General features: G+C 47.4%; 2 protein-coding genes across 3 annotated transcripts in view; both read left to right on the plus strand.

Annotated features, from left to right (window-relative positions):
• The window catches only part of LOC147455080 (phosphatidylinositol-3-phosphatase SAC1-like), a 148229-nt gene that overhangs the window by 90244 nt on the left and 38893 nt on the right, over nucleotides 1–19092 (plus strand). The window contains exons 8-13 of one of the 2 annotated variants that reach the window (XM_086513926.1): nucleotides 4935–5068; nucleotides 5219–5269; nucleotides 5363–5636; nucleotides 5722–5843; nucleotides 5919–6029; nucleotides 6112–6321. In XM_086513926.1, the coding sequence (XP_086370052.1) occupies nucleotides 4935–5068; nucleotides 5219–5269; nucleotides 5363–5636; nucleotides 5722–5843; nucleotides 5919–6029; nucleotides 6112–6321 (902 nt within the window). Of the gene's footprint in view, nucleotides 1–4934; nucleotides 5069–5143; nucleotides 5270–5362; nucleotides 5637–5721; nucleotides 5844–5918; nucleotides 6030–6111; nucleotides 6322–19092 lie in introns of both variants that reach the window. The other variant, XM_086513925.1, reaches the window with a different exon arrangement.
• On the plus strand, nucleotides 16141–17193 carry LOC147455082 (uncharacterized). The gene has a single exon (XM_086513889.1). It carries the CDS (start codon nucleotides 16141–16143, stop codon nucleotides 17191–17193), a length of 1053 nt encoding a protein of 350 aa, XP_086370015.1.

Here is a 19092-nt window from a genome sequence, read left to right on the forward strand (position 1 = left end):
ACTAGTGGAGCATTACCATATGTGCCAAAGGGGAGAGAGAGATGCACGAGAGCAAGTCATCGCGCTACATGAGACAGAGGAGAAGGCAAGCTTTCCATTAAAGCTGTAGACCTGCACCCACTACTCACACACACACTGTAGGTCACTTGCCTTGAGCAAAAATCAGCCCTAGCCTCAAATGGGCGCCTCCTCCAGCTGAGGTGTCCTGCAAATGGCTCTACAACTGCCATGTGTTCAGTTTGCCCCTTTGAGTTAATTCCCTAGTTCCTACTCACTTATAAAGTTGTAAGTGAGTTTCCGAGTGGGCCAGATTTCATTTGGCGGGCATAGGCTTCCATACTCATTAGAATTCAGTGCTAACTGGCCCGACCAGTCCCCGACTGACCGACCCAGACTCTCGATGTGAGAAACCTATTCGGCCGCAGCCGTTTCACACTGGCCATGCAATGTCCACTTGCACCTTTTCAAGGGTCCCAGGGAAAACAAGTAAAAATAAAAATATATAGTACTTATTTATGGAAGGCAATAGGAAAAATACACCTCCTGGTGACACACCCCACCCTTGAAATACTGCAAGCGACCTCGCTTGCATGCCAATAATACATGCGGTATTTCCTGATATCACATATATTCTATGATGGGAATCCAAGATATATTCTATGATGGGAATCCAAGATATACATGCTTCCGGAAATGTAGCGTTGGAGGATTAAACAATCCCACCAACCTGGCTACAACACATATATCAAGCATAGAAGTCTTCTAGTGTACTCTCAAGCACAAACTTCTCTAGCTAAATTCTGTATGGAAAGAGTACATACAATTGCTTAACTACTCTCTTGAGCATCATGAACCATGCTCTTGCCTTGCTCCAGAAAAGGCTACATCAAGTCACTGTGGGTTCCATCTGAAAGGCTTCAAGATACAATTGCAATAGCTGAGGTGAATCAACCAATTCAGACTCTTCCATCCATTTGTCATCCAACGATGGATAGTTCTTGAACTTCACCAAATAGCGTCTTGCAACCTTTCCTCTAACCTTTCTTTCTTTATGTGCCAATATCTGTTCAGGAACAAGGATTTCATCCAATTCTTCCACTTTGGGTTGTTCCTCATCAAGCATATTCTCTGGCACATCACCAACAAAGGGTCTAAGAAGGCTGACATGAAAAGCATTATGTATTTTCCAGCCTTCTGGTAGCTTTAACATGTAAGCTACATCGCTGATCTTTTCTGAAATCTGAAAAGGACCATAATATCGCATACTGAGCTTAGGAAACAAGCGTTCCTTGCCTTTCCTTTTCCTGAACCTGGCCTTTTCAAAGCGCAAAAGCACCCAATCACCAAGTGAAAATACAAGTTCACGACGGTGACAATCAACAACTTTCTTTTGCTTAGCCTGAGTCTTCTCAAGAGCAATCTTTATCTTCCTGTATGTTTCATCCATATCTTGCACATACTTGTCTGCCTCAAATATCTTGTCCTTAGTCTGCAAAATGGGCGGGACTTTCTTCCCTCCTTCCACTATCTCAAATGGTGCCTTACCTGTTGACGTATGCACAGTGTTATTGTAAGCATATTCAACCAATGGAAGGTGGTGTTCCCAAGTTGCCTTGTGCTCTGACACAACATTTGAGCAGGTCCAGAACAGTAGAATTTGCCTCTTTTGACTGTCCATCAGTTTGCAGATGAAACGAAGAAGAGAACTTTAGCGTAGTGCCCATGTTCTCAAACAATGCCTTCCAGAAAAGACTTGTCCTACGTGGATCCCTGTCACTGACAATTGACTGAGGCATCCCGTGATATTTAAAGATATTGCTCATGAATATCTTGACCATGTGTTCTGGCTTTATCTTCTTCCTCACAGGAATGAAATGGGCCTGCTTACTGAACCTACAAATGATAGTCCAAATCCCATCATTGCGTGTTTGCGTTCTTGGAAGATCAAAGATAAAGTCCATTGCTATGCTTTCCATGGCCTATCAGGGATTGGCAATGGTTGCAACAATCCCGGTTGCTTTTGTCTGTCAAATTTGACTTTTTGGCATACTAAGCATGATCTTACAAATGTGTCAACATCTTGACGTAAAGTCGGCCAATAGAAGAATGCCTCAACCCCTTTCACTGTCACATCAATTCCACGATGCCCAGCATAAGGTAAAGCGTGACTTTCCATCAAAATCTTTGGCCGTAACTGTTTAGTAACGCATAACTTTCCATGCATCATGAGAAAGTCATTCTTAAGCATATAGTGCTCATGATGTTGCCCAGTAGTAGGGCATGTACACACCCCTGAGGGACATTCTACACCGGTTCACTCCACTATCGGGGTGAAGCAGGGTTGCCCGCTCTCTCCTACTCTTTTCGGTATGTATGTGGATGAGGTTTCTGACTACATTGAGAGCGATGGTGATAGAGGTGCACAGTTGGCAGGGACATGGATTCCACTTTTGTTATATGCTGATGGCGTAGTGCTGATCTCCGAATCTCCAGAGGGAATGCAACGTCAACTGGATGCTTTGCGTAGGTTTTCCCACGAAAGTGGTTTGTCTGTCAACCTTGGTAAAACCAAGGTCATGGTGTTTAATACCACCCCACAGCGGATCAGGAGGTCAGCACCTACATCCACATACGGCGAGGAGACTGTGGAGTACACAGATGCTTACACTTCCTTGGAGTGGTTTTTAGCAGACTTGCATTCTCACTTAGAAGAGCAGCAGAGACCAGACTGACTAGAGCCCACGCAGCACTGGGTAGATTAGAGAAGATGTGTTCGCAAGTCCAGTTTCAGGAGCCCCGAACGAAGCTCTGGCTCTTTGACACTTTGGTGGCCTCAGCATTGCTCTATGGAGCTGAGATATGGGGACCTTCATTGGATCACCACGGGAGGCCGGGTCGCACAGATGGATGGGGGAACATGGAGAAACCTCTCGTCTCTATGATCTCGTGGCTCATTAGAGCCAAGGCATCAGTACCACGGGCCATTATCGGAGCAGGGCTAGCGGCCCCCCCACTAGTGGTGGAGGCGCTCACCATATCAGTCTCCTTCATAAACCGCACATGGGAACTCCCTAGAGACAGATATGCTCGCATAGCACTTGAGTCCTCCGACAGTTAGCCATACAAGGAGATACAACATGCTGGTATGGAGAGATGGCATCATGGTTTCAGGCGCATGGGTTCAGCATGTGTCCAATCATGATAGTGTGATAATTCCCAGGCTCCATGGGGTCTCCTGACTTGAAGATAGGTACGATCGTAGATAGGCTCCAAGTGTTCGGTGGCTCACACATGGCGCGGTTAAACATAACTGCTAGAACCTCTGCTAGTAGGTCTTTGGCATGCATGAAATGCTCCGCAACTAAGCCATCATGATCATAAGCTCTCCCAGTCCTCATCCTGTCAATAGCTTTCTTCACCATCTCAGCAGTGAAAAAAGCACATGTGTGTGGGCATGGATCAGGGGGTTGGGGAGGGGCGGCTGTCCAGGTATTGTGTACAAAGATGATGTGTACTGACCCTAGGTCTCTGTGGAGGAAATAGCGGGGGGGGGGGGGGGGGGGGGGGGGGACTGCTCATGAAAGAGCCGCCACGCCTCACGCGAGTCCTGACTCAAGAATAGATGGTATAGATCCTGCTCGAGTTGAGCCAAGAAAGCCCTCTTCTTCCGCCGCACTAGGCGTCGGAAGTCAATCTGTGACTGTCTGTGAGTGACGTTCCCCAACAGCACCTCCCTCTGAAGTCTGGCTCTAGTCTGGCGGCACTGCTCATCGTACCAGCTGTTCTGAGGCATACTCCCTGATCGGCGGCTCTGCTTAGGCTGGGTGTGTGGGTATGCCTCTGCTGCTGCATCATGTAATGTCTGTGTCAGTATAGTAGTTAGCTCCTCCAGAGGTCGCCCCGGGTCCTCAGCGCATAGGCGTCTGTAGATCCCGTCCATGTACACAGAATCCGTCTCCCGTGTGAAGGTGTAGCGAGTAGGGGCTGCTACTCGTGGCCTGTGTGCTACACTGAACTGGAAGGAGATAGTCATCGACACTAGAGCATGATCCACTGCCACCCCGACCGGTCTGGGCCCAACTGTGAGATCCTGGATACTAGAGATGAGATTCGGCTGTGCCATGACATAGTCCACTGTGCTGGCTCCATGTCTGTGTGGGAAGCATGTGAAACCTCCCGTAGCAGGAAATCTCTGTAGGCCGTTCAAGATGGCCAATCCATGTGCGGTGCCCATGTCTATCAGGTGTCGCCCATACTCAGTATATTCCACATCGTGTGATATTCTGGACAGGCCCGTCTCTACAACATCTAGTTCTCTTAGCATCTCCTCTGAAGTATCATAAAACACTGCCTGGTGACGGGCAGTCCAAGCATTGAAGTCTCCTAGGATGATAATGTCACCATCCCTAGAGAGCTCCCATATGTCATCATCCAAAATAGAGAAAGGGGACTGTCCTCTGGGTGATGCATAAACTGATGTGTTCGGGGGAAAGTAGCAAATAGCAAGGTAGAGATATCTGCATGTCTCTGCTTTCAATCTCACCCACATGTATCTAGCTTGCTCGTCCCTGCGGGCTATATGTATCAATGGCTGCAGATCCTCTCTAAATAGTACTGCCACTCCCCCCGCGCCCCGTCCTCTGTGCTCTGAGCATGTCTCCTGTTTGTAGGCTGCTCCCATCTGTATCCACTGATGTGAGGCATGGATTGCCCAGGGGCCTGGTGTGTCTCAGAGTAAAAGATGATGTCTCTTCCAGTAAAGCTATCCTCAAAAGCACCCACATCAAGACGCATAGATCCATTACAGTTCCAGGCATCCACTTTGAGAGAGAGAGAGAGAGAGAGAGAGAGAGAGAGAGAGATGAAATGTTATATTAACATCTTCAGAAGGTCATTAAGGCCAAAATGACCAATGGCTTTTAACATGTACATAGAGCCGAGAAAAGAAACCGCGTGAAACAATACTTTGCCAAGAATATGCCAATGCCATTGGTCATATAAATCAAAGTTTTCCTGAGAAGCAGAAACTGAAGTTTATACAGTGGGACTTGCATAAATTCTCACAAAAGTAAGTGTGTTGCTTATGATGCTTTTGTGAATTGCTCTTTAGTTCTTGTGTGTTGATATGAGTAGTCATGGACAGTGGATGCAAAAATGTGCTTGAAGTGGTTGGTGCCATAGCAACTGATGCACTAAATCGAGTGGGGTTCTACTGCAGCAGCAAGCCTTTCTCCACACAGAGAGAAAAAGGTTCCCCAGATACATCAAAGTACAAGTGCTTCTATACCTAAGATTTTCTTCTTTAATGATGTCTTTAATGTGAGGGACCTAGTTACATTTTGAACTTGATAGCCCTTGACAGGAGATCAGGATCCATGGAAAGGACTGCCAGAAAAACACACAGGCTTCAACAAGGGGTGTTGAGATCTAACTGCATTGATTGCCTCGATCGTACAAACGTGGCACAGTTCTCTTTTGGCTTAGCAGCATTGGGCCGCCAACTGCAAGCTATTGGGTTATGTGAGGATGTGAAAGTTTCTCCAGATGGTACGGTAGGACTAGCTTTGATGGGAATGTATGAAAAGATGGGTGATGTTCTTGCACTACAATATGGAGGTTCAAGTGCACATAATACTGTAAGCTCAAAGCCTGTATTTGTCTTGAATCTGTTTTATTTATGGCAACGATAACATGGTTGCGGGTTCTAAAATGCTGTTTTAGGTCCTTTCAAATAGTCAGGGTAGATGGAAGGCCGCTACCCAATCTCTCGATTTTTTGAGAGCAATAAAGCGCCACTACAGTAATGCATATACAGATGGTTTGAAACAAGATGCTATCAACATGTAAGCTATGGTGCTAGATGCTAATTCTAAGATTTAGCATGTCAAAGCAGTTCTATGGACATTGTGATTCTACAGATTTTTGGGATATTACCGACCAGAGCTGGGGAAGCCTTCACTGTGGCAGTTAGATTCTGATTATCATCTTCAGCTCCGTCGATCGTGCTGCAACACAGCTGGTGATGGGAGGTACATGGGGCTTGAAAATTTTACATGTACATGATCAGTACCAAAGAGGCCAATAAACCTACTTTCTTGATTTCCTTTTCAGGCCCATGTTCAAGAGAGCTTTCTCTACTGGTGGCATACTTGAAAGTGGACCAGCTATCTTGACGCAAGCTCTACATTTTCATGGAGAAAACCTTAATCTATCAATTATGGAGCACATCAAAGAAGCAGCTAGCAATCTTCCTCAAGCAGGTCCTGTTGTTGAAGAGGATGGTACCGACCATAACAAAGAGAAGTGTCTGTTCAATTCGAGGTAGGACTATGAACACTTAGAAGCCAGGTGTTTGTATGTTTGGAAGAGTACCAAAATCTGAAATTATACAAATTCCCGAAACACCTCAATATATTCGAAAATTGCAAAATACCTCTCATATTTGGTAGGTTCTTCCAAAATTTCCTATAAATCTCTGCTGACACAGAAGCGCCGTTTGAGATGCTTGGCTATTGGCAAAACTTTTTGACAAAGGCAGCATTTCCAAAATACCCCTTACCAATCTTCTTTTTTGCAATTTCTCATAGGAAGATTGGTTTTCCCTCAATAAAAGACGATAGGGCTAGGATTTTATATGGTAACATGCGCTCTCAAGATACAACTCGTTATTAGTAGACGCAAATGCCACTATTTGTGAGCTTATTAGTGACGACTTTGTTTTAAAAAACTCAAAAGTTAAATCTCTATTATAAAAGAGAACAACCAATGTAAAAGTTGGGGGAATCTGTCTTGGAAGAAGGGTATTTTGGGATTTTTCTAAATTTGAGGGGCATTTTGGAAACTTCCACAAATTCCAGGGGTATTTTCGTAATCTTCCCTTCTATGTTTTACATAGCCACCAGTGGTTGTCAGTCTTGTTGTTCAAGCTAAAATTAGTTTATGGACCTAGGTAACAAGTGTACTTGATGAGTGGAAGGCACAAACTTTTACATTATGAAATCAATGGTCTGTCATTCTTAACACTTATTGGAGAACAGTTAAATCCCGATTAATTGTATACACATATACAACGCAGCCCATTATGAGCATGCATGAGCATTTTGTATTTTTCTGTAGATTCCTAGGCAGACATGTCGTAATAGAATAATTTTATCATATGTGAAATCAAGAGATATCCATAATAAAAAGGTTTGAGAGCTTTCTCAACAAAGGCACCTGTATGCAGTAAGTATCGATTCGGTTTCTAGGTTAGATGACTGCTAGTCCCCAAATGATGTATCTTTTATCTGAAAGATCCTGCTTATCTTTTCATGAACATGCAAAGACAATGCATCTAAAGTGTTGTCTTGACATCTCCATCCAACCAATTTTACTTCCAACTGATAAAGGTGATTGCATGTAGAGCATTGTCCTGACATTCAAATCTGGATGATTGAAATGCCGACTGATAAGCCACATTTATGTTGGGAGCATATGTTAGTACTGCAGCAGGCTACAATGTCACTTTCATAGGACAGTTAGGACAGTTTGGACTTTACAGTTGGTCTTTGGTTGGTCAGTTCACACTGATCGGACTCGCTGAGCAGGGATACGGTGGTCTAGTGGACATCGTGGCCAGGTCACCACCACCACTCAGTGGAGATAGACTTAGGTGTTGTCATTTATGAGCCATTGGTGGCTCTTTATGGTTGTATATATGAGTAGTAGCGGTTTGGTCATGGGGATTTTTACGTAGTCGTTTAGAGTGAGTCTATACACAGAGCACGTCTTCACCATCCCTGCACATCTGAGCCTCGACACCCCATTGTACCTGAGAGTCGTGGGCTGGAGCTGAGTGAGCTACCACGCCAGAGTCTGTATCAGTTCTTTGAGATAGTCGAGTCATTTGTTGTGGTCTACTGTTGCTGTTGTGCATCTGTGAGCTCACTTGTTGTCTATTGTTTCCTGTTTTGAGTGAGATTGTCACGCACATTGCATTGAGGATCACCCACTGTAGAGAGCACGACACACTATCTGCGCTACAGGTGCTCTCATTTTGGCGACCACGATGGGATCTCAACTGAAATCTCACTCTGTGAGGTACAAATCTTGAAGCTAGTTGGGTCTATCTAGCTTCACCTACCTTGCATAGCTTCTCCTTCCTTGCCTTGCACTGTTCTCCTCTTGCCTCGTCCAACTGGTCTATTCCTCCCTAGCCCTAGTCATCTCTCGCCCTGGTCCAACTAGTCCTCGTCCTGGTCTAGTCCTCCTCGACCCTGGTCTAGTCCCCCTGACCTTGGTCTACTCCTCCTCGTTCTTGTCCACCCTGGTCTAGTCACTAGCCTGGTCTAGTAGAGTCGAGACCAGTCTTCAGCCAGTTCAAGGTTTTCTTGCCCAAAGGTTGGTTGGATTGGTGGTCACTGCATGACACATACAAGGCGGTCAGTCGAGCGTCAAAGCGCACTACTGAGCCCTCTGAAGTACTATAACAGAAGACGACCTTTGGTACCTAGTAGAAGTCCATCAACCTCATCACCCATACCTCCACATACATCACCCATTCCTTCATCCGGTTCCACATCTTCCAAATCACCTTCTCTAGTAAAGCTTTCTTCTACTCTGCTACAGTAGGCTATTGATCAACAGGCTCAGCAAGGGGCCATGGAGGCTTTGGCAAGTGTTTTGGCCAAGGTGAACATCAAGTTCCTCACCTTCAAAGGACTCTCTTTAGAAGATGTTGACGACCATGCAAGGAGGTTTGTATCTCTTTGTGGGGGTCGTGGGCTTAATAGAGAGGATGCTTATTTGGTACTCTTTCCATCTACCTTGGATGGCTTAGCAGACAAATGGTACAACCAGCTTGCAGAGAACCATTTTGCAACTTGGGCAGCCTTAAGACAACAGTTCTGTGTAGCATTCAGGCCAGGTGACTATCAGGAGAAGGTTTTGGATGAGTTGGCCAACATGGTGCTCCAGCCAGAGGAGACGTTTGCAGAACTTATGACAAAAACCAAGTCTTTGGTTGCCAAGCTTCCCCAGCAACCCGGTGAATTTATGGTTAAGAAGTGGGTAGGGAAGGCACTTCCCAGAACTTCTCAGCAAAAACTCCGAGAGTCTCCGACCCGACGCCACTGTGGAGGAGTTCATCGCAGCTGCTACTAGGATAGAGGGGGCTAGGAAGCTGTTCACCAACCCCCCTCACATAGAGACTCCCTCTGTGTTTTCGGAAAGTCCTTCTGATGCATTGACTTCTTTGCGCAGAGAACTTGAAGCCCTAAAACTACAACGCGCTCTCCAAGAAGAGAAATCAATCTCTCTTAGACAAGAGAAACCACCACATCTTGAGGCTTTGGATCAAATCAAGAGAGAGCTAGAAGAGCTTCGGTCTCAGCAGGAGACTAAAGCTATGGTATGGTGCAGCTGTTGTCGCTCTCTAGGGCATCCTCCACAGGACTGTCCCCTTCAGCCTTACTGTCAGTTTTGCGAAAAATCTGGGCACGAAGACAAGGATTGCTACTATATCAAGGGATTGCGGCAAATACAACAAAGTCTAGGTCCTTCTCTCCAACAAGGGCTAGCACCTGCATCGAACATGGTCTCACCCTATGGCCATCAAAACCTGTTGCCACCTCTGCTAACAACACCTCCTATGCAGCAAGGTATGCACAACAACTTTGCATCTCCCAGCTTTTATCATGCTAGATTTCCTTCAGTTCCCCAAAGCTTCTACACATCAGCATCCGGTCCCATGCAGCAAGGGCAGAGACCACCTCGCCCCTCCAATAGGCCAATTTTGTGCTAGAGGTGCAGAGAGTATGGACATTATCAGAGCAAATGTCCGTTGCCAGAAGCATCCCCTCCGTGCCGACACTGTCCTGAAGCTAAGGAGCACTATAGTAAGGACTGCCCAAAACAACGAGCATCCACATCTGCAAGCACAAACCAGAACCAGCAGGAGTTTACATTCCCAAAGCTTAACCTCATCACAGTAAGCACCATTCCACAGGCCCCACCTTCCACTCTTGTAGTTGCCTCTCGAGATGGGTTTAAGCAAGTAGAAGAGCCGGCTGGTGTGCTCACACGCGCACAGAGAGATGCTCTTGGCCTCAGCCTCCCTGGTCCAATTTTTCCATCTCCTGTCACACAAATGAGTCAAACTTCCTTAGTAGCTGACAAACCAGCAAGTAGTGTCAAGAGCCAACCTACCTCGCTTCTATCAGATATTGATGGTGCTTTCATGGAAGCAGTAGAGGACTTGCAGAAGCTTAAGATACGAGAGCAAGATCTAATCAAAGGAGTGAAGCCTACAACAGAGTCTATCTTGAAAAACACCTTTCAACAAGTGTCACTGTACGACATGATTCAACTTGATGCAAATTTTAGAAGTGACACCCTTTCCATCATCCAGTCTCTGTATCCTGGTGAAGGGCCTAGTGGCGGGCACCTACCTGTGCAGCCCTTGGAGTCCTACATGATTTCATATCCAACTGCTCCCCTCACCGATTACAAAAGTCCTCGCCTCACTGTGTCTATTCTTGGGCATCAATTCTCAGTCGTCATAGTGGATGGTGGATCTGGGATCAATCTGATGCCAGAATATACTATGTTGGCCTTAGGTCTGTAGCCTACTCGTCCTGCTCCATTCACTGCTACATTGGCAAACCAGAGGACAGTCTACCCTGTGGGCATAGTAGAGAAGGTGTCTTTGATGGTACAAGACTTCACATTTAGCTTGGATTTTGTGGTGGTCAGTCTTCCTCAGGTGGAGGGAGGATTTCCTTTGCTGATTGGTAGACCATGGTTGCGGCATACTAAGGCACTTCATGATTGGGGAAACGACGCTGTGTGGATACATACTCCTGGCTCCCCCATGCAACCAATTCAGCTCGAAGGAGGTATGGATCCAGTGGTTCATCACAGCTCATTGTCAGTACAGTCCAACCCCGACCCTGACCAACCCATCCCACCTGACGGGTTTGACGAAGACCTGTTGCAGTGGTTGGAAGCTACCGCCTCGATGCCATGCTATGTGGTCTTTATTCAAAACTCACCTGTGTCGGTAACACTCTCTCTCCCAGCTCCTCAGGCGGACACCAATGTCTCAAGTCCTATAGTAGACAGGGTACCAGTCGAAGAAGTGTGTTAGTCCCTGATTCTCATGATTCAAATGTTCCTCTGATAAAAGCCGTCGGCCTTGGGGATCCTATAACACATCACCGAAGGGGGAAGAAATCTCCTCTGTATGAACTCGCCAATGGATCCCCCCTTCCTCTAACATCTCCCAGGTCGGACGCCCCGCCCCCTCAAAAGCACTCTGTTATGTCTGTGTCTGAAGATTTACCCTTCGATGAGCTTCCACCAAGATGGTTACAAGAAGAGTATGAGTAGTTTCCAATCGATCAGACACCAGCACATGATGTCTCGAAGCTCCAAGAGGCAGCTTATTTCTCAACTTCTGAAGTACCCTCCACAGTTACACCTCCTGACCCGGTCAAAAAAGTCAACCTGGGCGACCTTGACAACCCTCAGCACGTCCTCTTAGCAGCTTGGTTATGGGAGCATCCCGCATTACTTGATCAGGTAGTTTCTTTCATACACTCTTTTAAGGATGTTTTTGCTTAGTTCTACAAGGATTTGGAAGGGATCCTACCAGAATTGGGTCTCTACACTATCCCTCTGGTTGAAGGGGCTAGGCCTGTCAGAGGCCGAGCTTACAAGCTCAACCCAAAGTATGCAGAGGCTCTCACTCGAAAAAATGCAAGAGGCAGGGATTGTTATACCGGTTGAGCACTCTGAGTGGTTATCACCCATGGTGATAGCGCCCAAGAAGCAGTCCAATAAAATCCGTGTGTGCGTAGATTACCGCGCTCTGAACAAGGTAACTATCCCAGATGGTTTCCCCACACCTTTCATTGAGCGTGTGCTCGAAGATGTAGCAAGGCATATATTGTACAATTTTATGGATGGGTTCAGTGGATACAATCAGTTGGGCATCCATTCAGGTGATCAGCTTAAAACGGCCTTTGTGACTCCCTGGGGTATTTTTATCTACACTAGGACGTCGTTTGGGTTGAAAAACGCTCCACCTTCCTTCAATCGAGCAATATATCTTATATTCTGTCCTATACTTACGGGTCATCTTCGCATCTTCATGGATGATTTTCGACCTTCTCAGGTGCCCAATGTTCAACACCAGAGGAAAATCTAGAGGAGCACCTCTCTCAGCTCTTTGCTATCTTCCTCAGGTGCAGAGAGGCACGGCTAAAACTCAATCCTAACAAATGTCACTTTTTGGTCACTGAGGGCACACTTCTAGGCCACGTGGTGTCTGCCAAAGGTTTATCACTAGACCCAGAGAAGATCGTGGCTGTCTTGAAGTTACCACCTCCCATCAACCCGAAAGGTGTTTAGAGCTTTGTAGGCCACACAGGCTATCATCGTAGGTTCATACGAATGTATGCACAGGTGACTCAACCATTGATCCGACTCACTAGTGCTACAATACCCTTTATATGGTCAAAACCTGAGGCTGAAGCATTTGAATACCTCAAAAAGCGCCTCACTGAAGCACCTATTTTAGTGGCTCCAGATTGGTCTCTCCCTTTTCATGTGCATACGGATGCCAATCAACTGGCTGTGGGGGCTGTCTGACTCAGCCTGGTAAAGAGTACAACCTGGATCGCCCTGTTCACTATGCAAGTCGCCTGCTCACCAAAGCAGAGCGTAACTACAGCACCACAGAAAAGGAAGGTTTAGCCAAGGTCTATTCTTTACAAAATTTTCGTCATTACTTGGTAGGGGTTCACTTTACTATCATCACAGATCATCATGTGCTACGCTATCTTCTAAATAAACCCCAAGTTGCAGGAAGAGTCTGGAGATGGCTACTGATATTCCAGGAGTTCGACTTCGAAGTAGTTCTTAGTCCAGGCAAGCGGCACGTCATGGCCGACCATCTCTCTCGCATACACACAGGTGAGCCCAATACTGGGGTTGATGATGATTTTCCTGATAGTCATCTTTTAAGGTGGACACAACCCCAGAATGGTATGGAGATGTGTTACATCTGCTTTCTACTGGCCTATATCCTGAGAATGCTTCTCCCTTGCAAAAAAGAAGACTCTTGCTGAAGTCTAGACCGTTCTCTTTGATTGGTGGACAGCTCTACAAATCTGGGCTAGATGGTGTGCTGTGCAGGTGCGTCTTCCCTCATGAAGTAGACCACATTCTGGAGGATGCACACTGTGGTCCTACAGGTGGCTCTATATATTTAGAGATGCTATTGCTCATGTCAAGATTTGTGATGTCTGCCAGCGATGTGCGCCCAAGCCTAGCAAGCAATCAAATCACCCTCTGCAGGTATCTATGGCGTGGTTGCCCTTTGAGAGATGGGGCTTGGACTTTGTTGGTCCAATTACTCCATCTGCTCAACCAAGCAATCGTAAGTATCTCCTAGTAGCAACAGATTATGCAACAAAATGGGCCGAAGTGGTGGCTACCATCGACTGCACAACCGCCACAGTCGCAAAATTTTTGTATGAAAATATTTTTTGCAGGTTTGGGTGCCCTTTGAAATTCACCAGTGATCGAGGTAGTCATTTTGTCAACGACCTGATCTCCATACTCCTCACGAATTACAAGATTTTTCATTGCAAGTCTTGCTCTTACTATCCTAGAGCAAATGCAGGCTGAAAGCACTAACAAAGTGCTATTCGTGCTTCTCAAGAAAGCTTGTCACCTGCGCCCAACATCTTGGGCTCAGGCTATCCTCGGCACAGTTTGGGCTTATCGCACCTCCTTCAAGGCAACCACTAACGACACCCCATTCCAGCTAGCTTTCGGCCTAGAAGCAATTGCACCATATGAGTTCAACTCAGGTTCAACAAGAGCGGGAAGTGTTCGTGTCACAGCGGGGATTGCTTCAGCAAACCTCTCTCATCTCTCAATGTTAGAAGAAAGTTGTAGGTTAGATTCACATGCTCTCCAAGCTGAGCAACTTCGTCGCAAAGCGTGGCATGATTGCCATCTCCGAAAGTCGAAAATAACGCAGGGTTCCTTGGTGCTACTCTATCAAGCTAAGTATTTGAAAAAAGCTAAGAAGCTGGTCCTAGCCTGGCAAGGGCCATTCATGGTACAAGAGACTTTGCCACAAGGGGCTGTCCAGTTAGTCACTCTGGCACTTTGGCAGGCGTTCCTTTGCCACTGGTAAATGAATCAAGAATAAAGTGCTATCACTCACTTGCATGACTCTTTAGAATCTGGTTATGTTATAACTCCCACCTACAACATTTTGACTGTCCCGTCCTCAATCCTCGGCTCTCTCCGGCTATCCATTTTTCCTCTTCTCAGATTTACCTTATGTCAAGATCTCATCTCAGTTGTAATCCGTGTTATCGTTAAAATTCTCCTTGTTTTACTGCATGCATCAAATTGCTTCTCATCTCATTTCATCTCATTCATATAATTCGGGTTGGATTCCAGCTACGATCCATTTTTTTCTTTTTAATTAGTTGAATCCACTCATAAATTGGATAATCATCTTTCTCCTGTTTCTGTGTCCGTGTCTATGTGTATCCCTAGGTATCTCTATCTCTAGTCCCTACAGCTTACAGCTCTCTCTCTACTGTCCTCTCTCTCCGTCGTTCCCAGCATGTGGTGCATCAATTAGGTGGCCATGGTGATGCCTACGCGTGGCTCTTGCCCGATGGTACGAGTTCTCTCCGTCATTCCCAAGCTGGTTGCTACGAGTTCTCTCCGTCGTTCCCAGCATGTGGTGCATCAATTAGGTGGCCATGGTGATGCCTACGCGTGGCTCTTGCCCGATGGTACGCGGCCCTTGCCCGACCATGTAACATGGCTAATATTTGGAAGGGATAAGCACCTCCCCCTGTGGGCCCTCTGGTGTGTCGAAAAAAAAAAAAAACAAAGCTCCTGCTCCGCAATATCCTTCCTCTATCTTTCCACTCCCTCTTTGTACACTATGTCTCTATCCTTCCACTCCCTCTTTGTATGGTATGTCTCTATCCGTGTGGAAGTCCTGATCGGCCATTAATTCTTCAGCATCTACACTCATTCTTCAACATCTACACTCTCTCTCTCTCTCTCTCTCTCTCTCTCTCTCTACCTTCGACTCCTAATTGCTGTTACTACCCTTGTATCACAAGGCATCTTTGGAGAACAGAACCTGAAGCTGCTGCTGCTGCAACTGCTAGCACGCCAATGCCTGTTGCCTACCTACCTAGAAAGTTTCCTTTTGTTGTTGCCACTTTCTGCTTCCGTTTACTAAGTGGAGCCGGAGCTCAGTACCGAACTCTTTCTTCTGATGAGCCTCTGGGGAGCTGCTTGCTTTCTACTTGCTTTCCCTCTCGCCCCTAGCCTAACCAACTTCCCCTTGCGCCTACCCCTAAAATAACCCCCCGGCCTAACCAACCCCTCCCCCTCGCCCTGCACACTTTTCCCTCGCCCCTATCCTCCCCTTATTGCCCTCGTCCCTACCCACCCTCTCCCCTCCCCTCCCCTCGCCCCTACACACTTTTCCCTCGCCGCTACCATCTCCTCACACCCCCTCGCCCCTACCCTCCCCTTACTCCCCCTCGCCCCTACCCACCCTCTCACACCCCATCACCCCTACCCTCCCCTTACTCCCATCGCCCCTACCCTCCCCTTACTCCCCCGCCCCTACCCACCCTCTCACACCCCCTCGCCCCTACCCTCCCCTTACTCCCCTCGCCCCTACCCTCCCCTTACTCCCCCTCGCCCCTACCCTCCCCTTACTCCCCCTCGTCCCTACCCACCCTCTCACACCCCCTCGCCCCTACCCTCCCCTTACTCCCCCTCGCCCCTCACCAATCCCCTCGCCCATACCCAGCATACCCCTCGCCCCTACTCAACGTACCCTAACCTTGCCCCTCGCCCATACCTAGCATTCGCCCTCAACTATACAATCTAATTTTAACTTCGTCCCTAACCAACCCTCCTTCGACCTTATATCGCCCTCCTCTTCCTGCATCCGCCTGGCTCGTCTTCCTGCGTAATCAAGCTTTTTCCAAAGCGCTACATCTCTAGGAGTTCACCCTGCACACTGGCAAGGCCAGGCCAGGCAGCTAGCTTTTCGGACCAACTGACGCTTTTCAGGTTTGAAATTTTCAAGCACACTTCACTATGGCTGGTACAAGCAAACAAGTTAGGAAGAAGAAAGCTTTGTCTCGACAGAGGCCAACTGAAACATCCCAAAGTTCTGCAGAGGAAGAGGATGTGGATACCTCCAGCCATGGCCTCACCGATCTGTCCTCCACTGATCACAGTGATGAGAATTACAAAGCGTCTGACTCGAGCTCTGGCTTTGCTTCTGACTCTGACTCAGAGTCTACTAGCCAAGAGGAAGAGGAAGATGATGAACGCGAAGATTCTGTGAAAAACGAAAAGAAGAGGAAAGCCAGGAAAGCCATCACGCAGGTATTGAGCCATCAAATTCCTCGGCCTCCTTCTTCCAAAACTCAAATCAAATTCACTTTGAACTTCCATTTGCAGCAGCCTCATCCGTCTCTTCGAGAAGTCTTATCGAAAGATCACCTACATACGCTAGGTCTATCAGCATTAGCAGAGGCCGATCTGCCTTCTGATATTCCCATGGATATGGTGCATGAGGTTCTCAAGTTTTTTCCCAAAGTCAGAGGACACCCACTGACTGCTACACACATTGGTCACGCTTTGGGGATGACAACCTTTCTTGCAGTAAAACCGGCTACAAGAACCTATTCACAACTTTCGAAAGATGTGACCATCGAGGCATGCAAAGAGCTACTTAGTACGAGTCATGCTGACTATGCAAGGAATAAAAAGCTCTGGGGCATTTTCAACAACTACTTTTCGGTCGGAGCTGCTAAAGTAAGCAAGGGCAGATGTGACGTGCCTACTATATTCTCGCACTGCGAAGGCTTATACTGCCTCATCCACACCATCCCGTGTGGCTTTCATCAAATTATATTTACCTCTTTACAATCACGGGCAAAAAGATTGAGAGCTCAGGTGCAATCTTTGCAATCTAGCTTTCAATGCTTTACAGCTCTCATGTTGGCCTGGGTCATTAACATACCTGTTAGTCCTATGGATGTGGATGCGATATGCGGCGTAAAAGTTCTAAGGCAAAAGGAAAAGATATTGAACAGACAATGGATCTCCCTGGGAAGCCAAAGAAAAAGAGGGCAAAGGTAGTGAAGGACACAGTAGAATCTTTAGTATCACTTCCAGTTTCGGAAAGCCAGCAGCTTCGAGTGAAGCAACCTGTTCGACGTTCCTCGCATACTTCCGCTACTGATTCGATGGTAAGTTTAGTGTTGCTGATCACACTATGCATGTCACAGTTGTGGCTTCTATAGTGTATGTTCCTCTCTCTACTGCTGCTATTTTTACCCCTACCATAGTGACTAGCTCCCAAGTCCCAGTGGGAGTTTCTTCTTCTCCTATGCCTAGTCCTGCTGCAACCACTCCCACCATGTCTACTCCGACAGAGAGGCATGCTCCCAGTCCACCACGAGCAGTGCCACTTGCCACACCAGTCCCACCAGCTGTACCACTTGCCAGCTCTCTTCACCCCGACATTGTTACAGGACCTTCCACAGTGTCGGACTCTACATCACTTTTTCGGCTATCTGAAGATATATTGCAGGAGTCCAGGCAAGCCATTGCCACCATTGAGCTTGGAGCAGAGCGGTTAGCAGCTACACACCAACGTCACGCAGCTACTTATGCAGCTATGGAGGGATCTTTGCGAGTTGCTGAGAGCGCCATCGCCGATAGGGATGCCACTATTTTCGCACTCCAACAGGCTCTGAAGTTAAAGTCTCAAGTGATTAGTGACCTTCCAAATCAAGTACAAGGATTTAGAGAATTGCTCTTACATGAAAATAGGGCAACCGAGCCTCCGGTGATGGGTATGGGGTATTGTAGCAGGCTACAATGTCACTTCACAGGACAGGCAGTGTTAGCTACAGTTGGTCTGGTTCACACTGGACGGACCTTTGGGCTGGGAGTGACACGTGGCAGGTACCTACGGCGGTCTAGTGGACATCGTGGCCAGGTCACCACCACCACTCAGTTTGGAGATAGACTTAGCTGGCTGGACATTTATGGGCCGTTGGTGGCTCTTATGGTGGTACATATCAGTAGTCGTTTTGGGCAGTTCTATCTTATCTTGTATGTAGTCGTCTAGAGAGAGTCTTACACAGAGCACTGCTTCACCATCCCTGCACATCTGAGCCTCGACATCCCATTTGTACCCGTGAGTCCTGGGCTGGAGCTGAGTGTGCTGCCACGCCTGAGTCTGTATATGGTTCTTTTTTTTTTTCCGAGAAAAAGATCCTTCTATTAGTTAATGAAAACTGCCCATAGGGCTACATCCACCTCTGCAGGAGAGGGCTACAACAAGCATGATGGGGAGACTCTCCCAATGAAAAAACAGCATATATACAATGGGGCTAAATCAAGAGATGGGAGGAGGGAAAATCCACACAGTGGACAGTAGTGCCATCTGAGCACCCCCTGGACCATGGTGTAAAAATGCCCAGGGCGCCAGAGTCGAAGGAAAGCCTCTTGGCGCTCGCGCATGCGGTCGGAGCTGCCCTGTAGTCCCTCAAGCTGTCCTCTGAGAGTATGGATCAGCTCTAGCCAAAAGTCACGAACAGTCTCTGCTGGTGGCACAGGGCGAGCCTCAAAGATGCGGAAACAGCGGGCCCGCCAGATGAACCAGAGAACTAAGCCCTTGATGAGCTCCCAACACTCCTCCCTCTCACTGCTCCACTCCTGTGGAGTAAGATCTGTAGCAGGCTGGAGTGTAGGTCGCCCCCCCTGTATCACTATCATCCTGCTGGTGGATGATAGCTCAAACTAAAGTGCCGGGCCCGTGAGGGTGGACCAAGCCGCTGCCCCCCAAGTGTACTGTCGAGCCGTGGAGAGGGCAGGCATCAGCCGAAGAACTCGTAGCCACACCTGTTGGGCCGAGGGACAGTCCTAAAGAGAGTGACGCTGACTCTCCACCAACTGGTCACAGGCTGTACATGGGGCCGACAGACCACTATGCACAAGCCAGCTCCCAACTGCTGTGGCTCTGTGTGC

This window comes from Adiantum capillus-veneris, chromosome 6 (assembly GCF_014529385.1).
Source record: "Adiantum capillus-veneris isolate H3 chromosome 6, ASM1452938v2, whole genome shotgun sequence".
In the NCBI taxonomy this organism is placed as follows: Eukaryota; Viridiplantae; Streptophyta; class Polypodiopsida; order Polypodiales; family Pteridaceae; genus Adiantum; species Adiantum capillus-veneris.

Bases quoted from the DNA above. Each gene is read 5' to 3' on its own strand.
- LOC147455082 (XM_086513889.1), top strand. From the start codon at position 16,141: ATGGCTGGTACAAGCAAACAAGTTAGGAAGAAGAAAGCTTTGTCTCGA.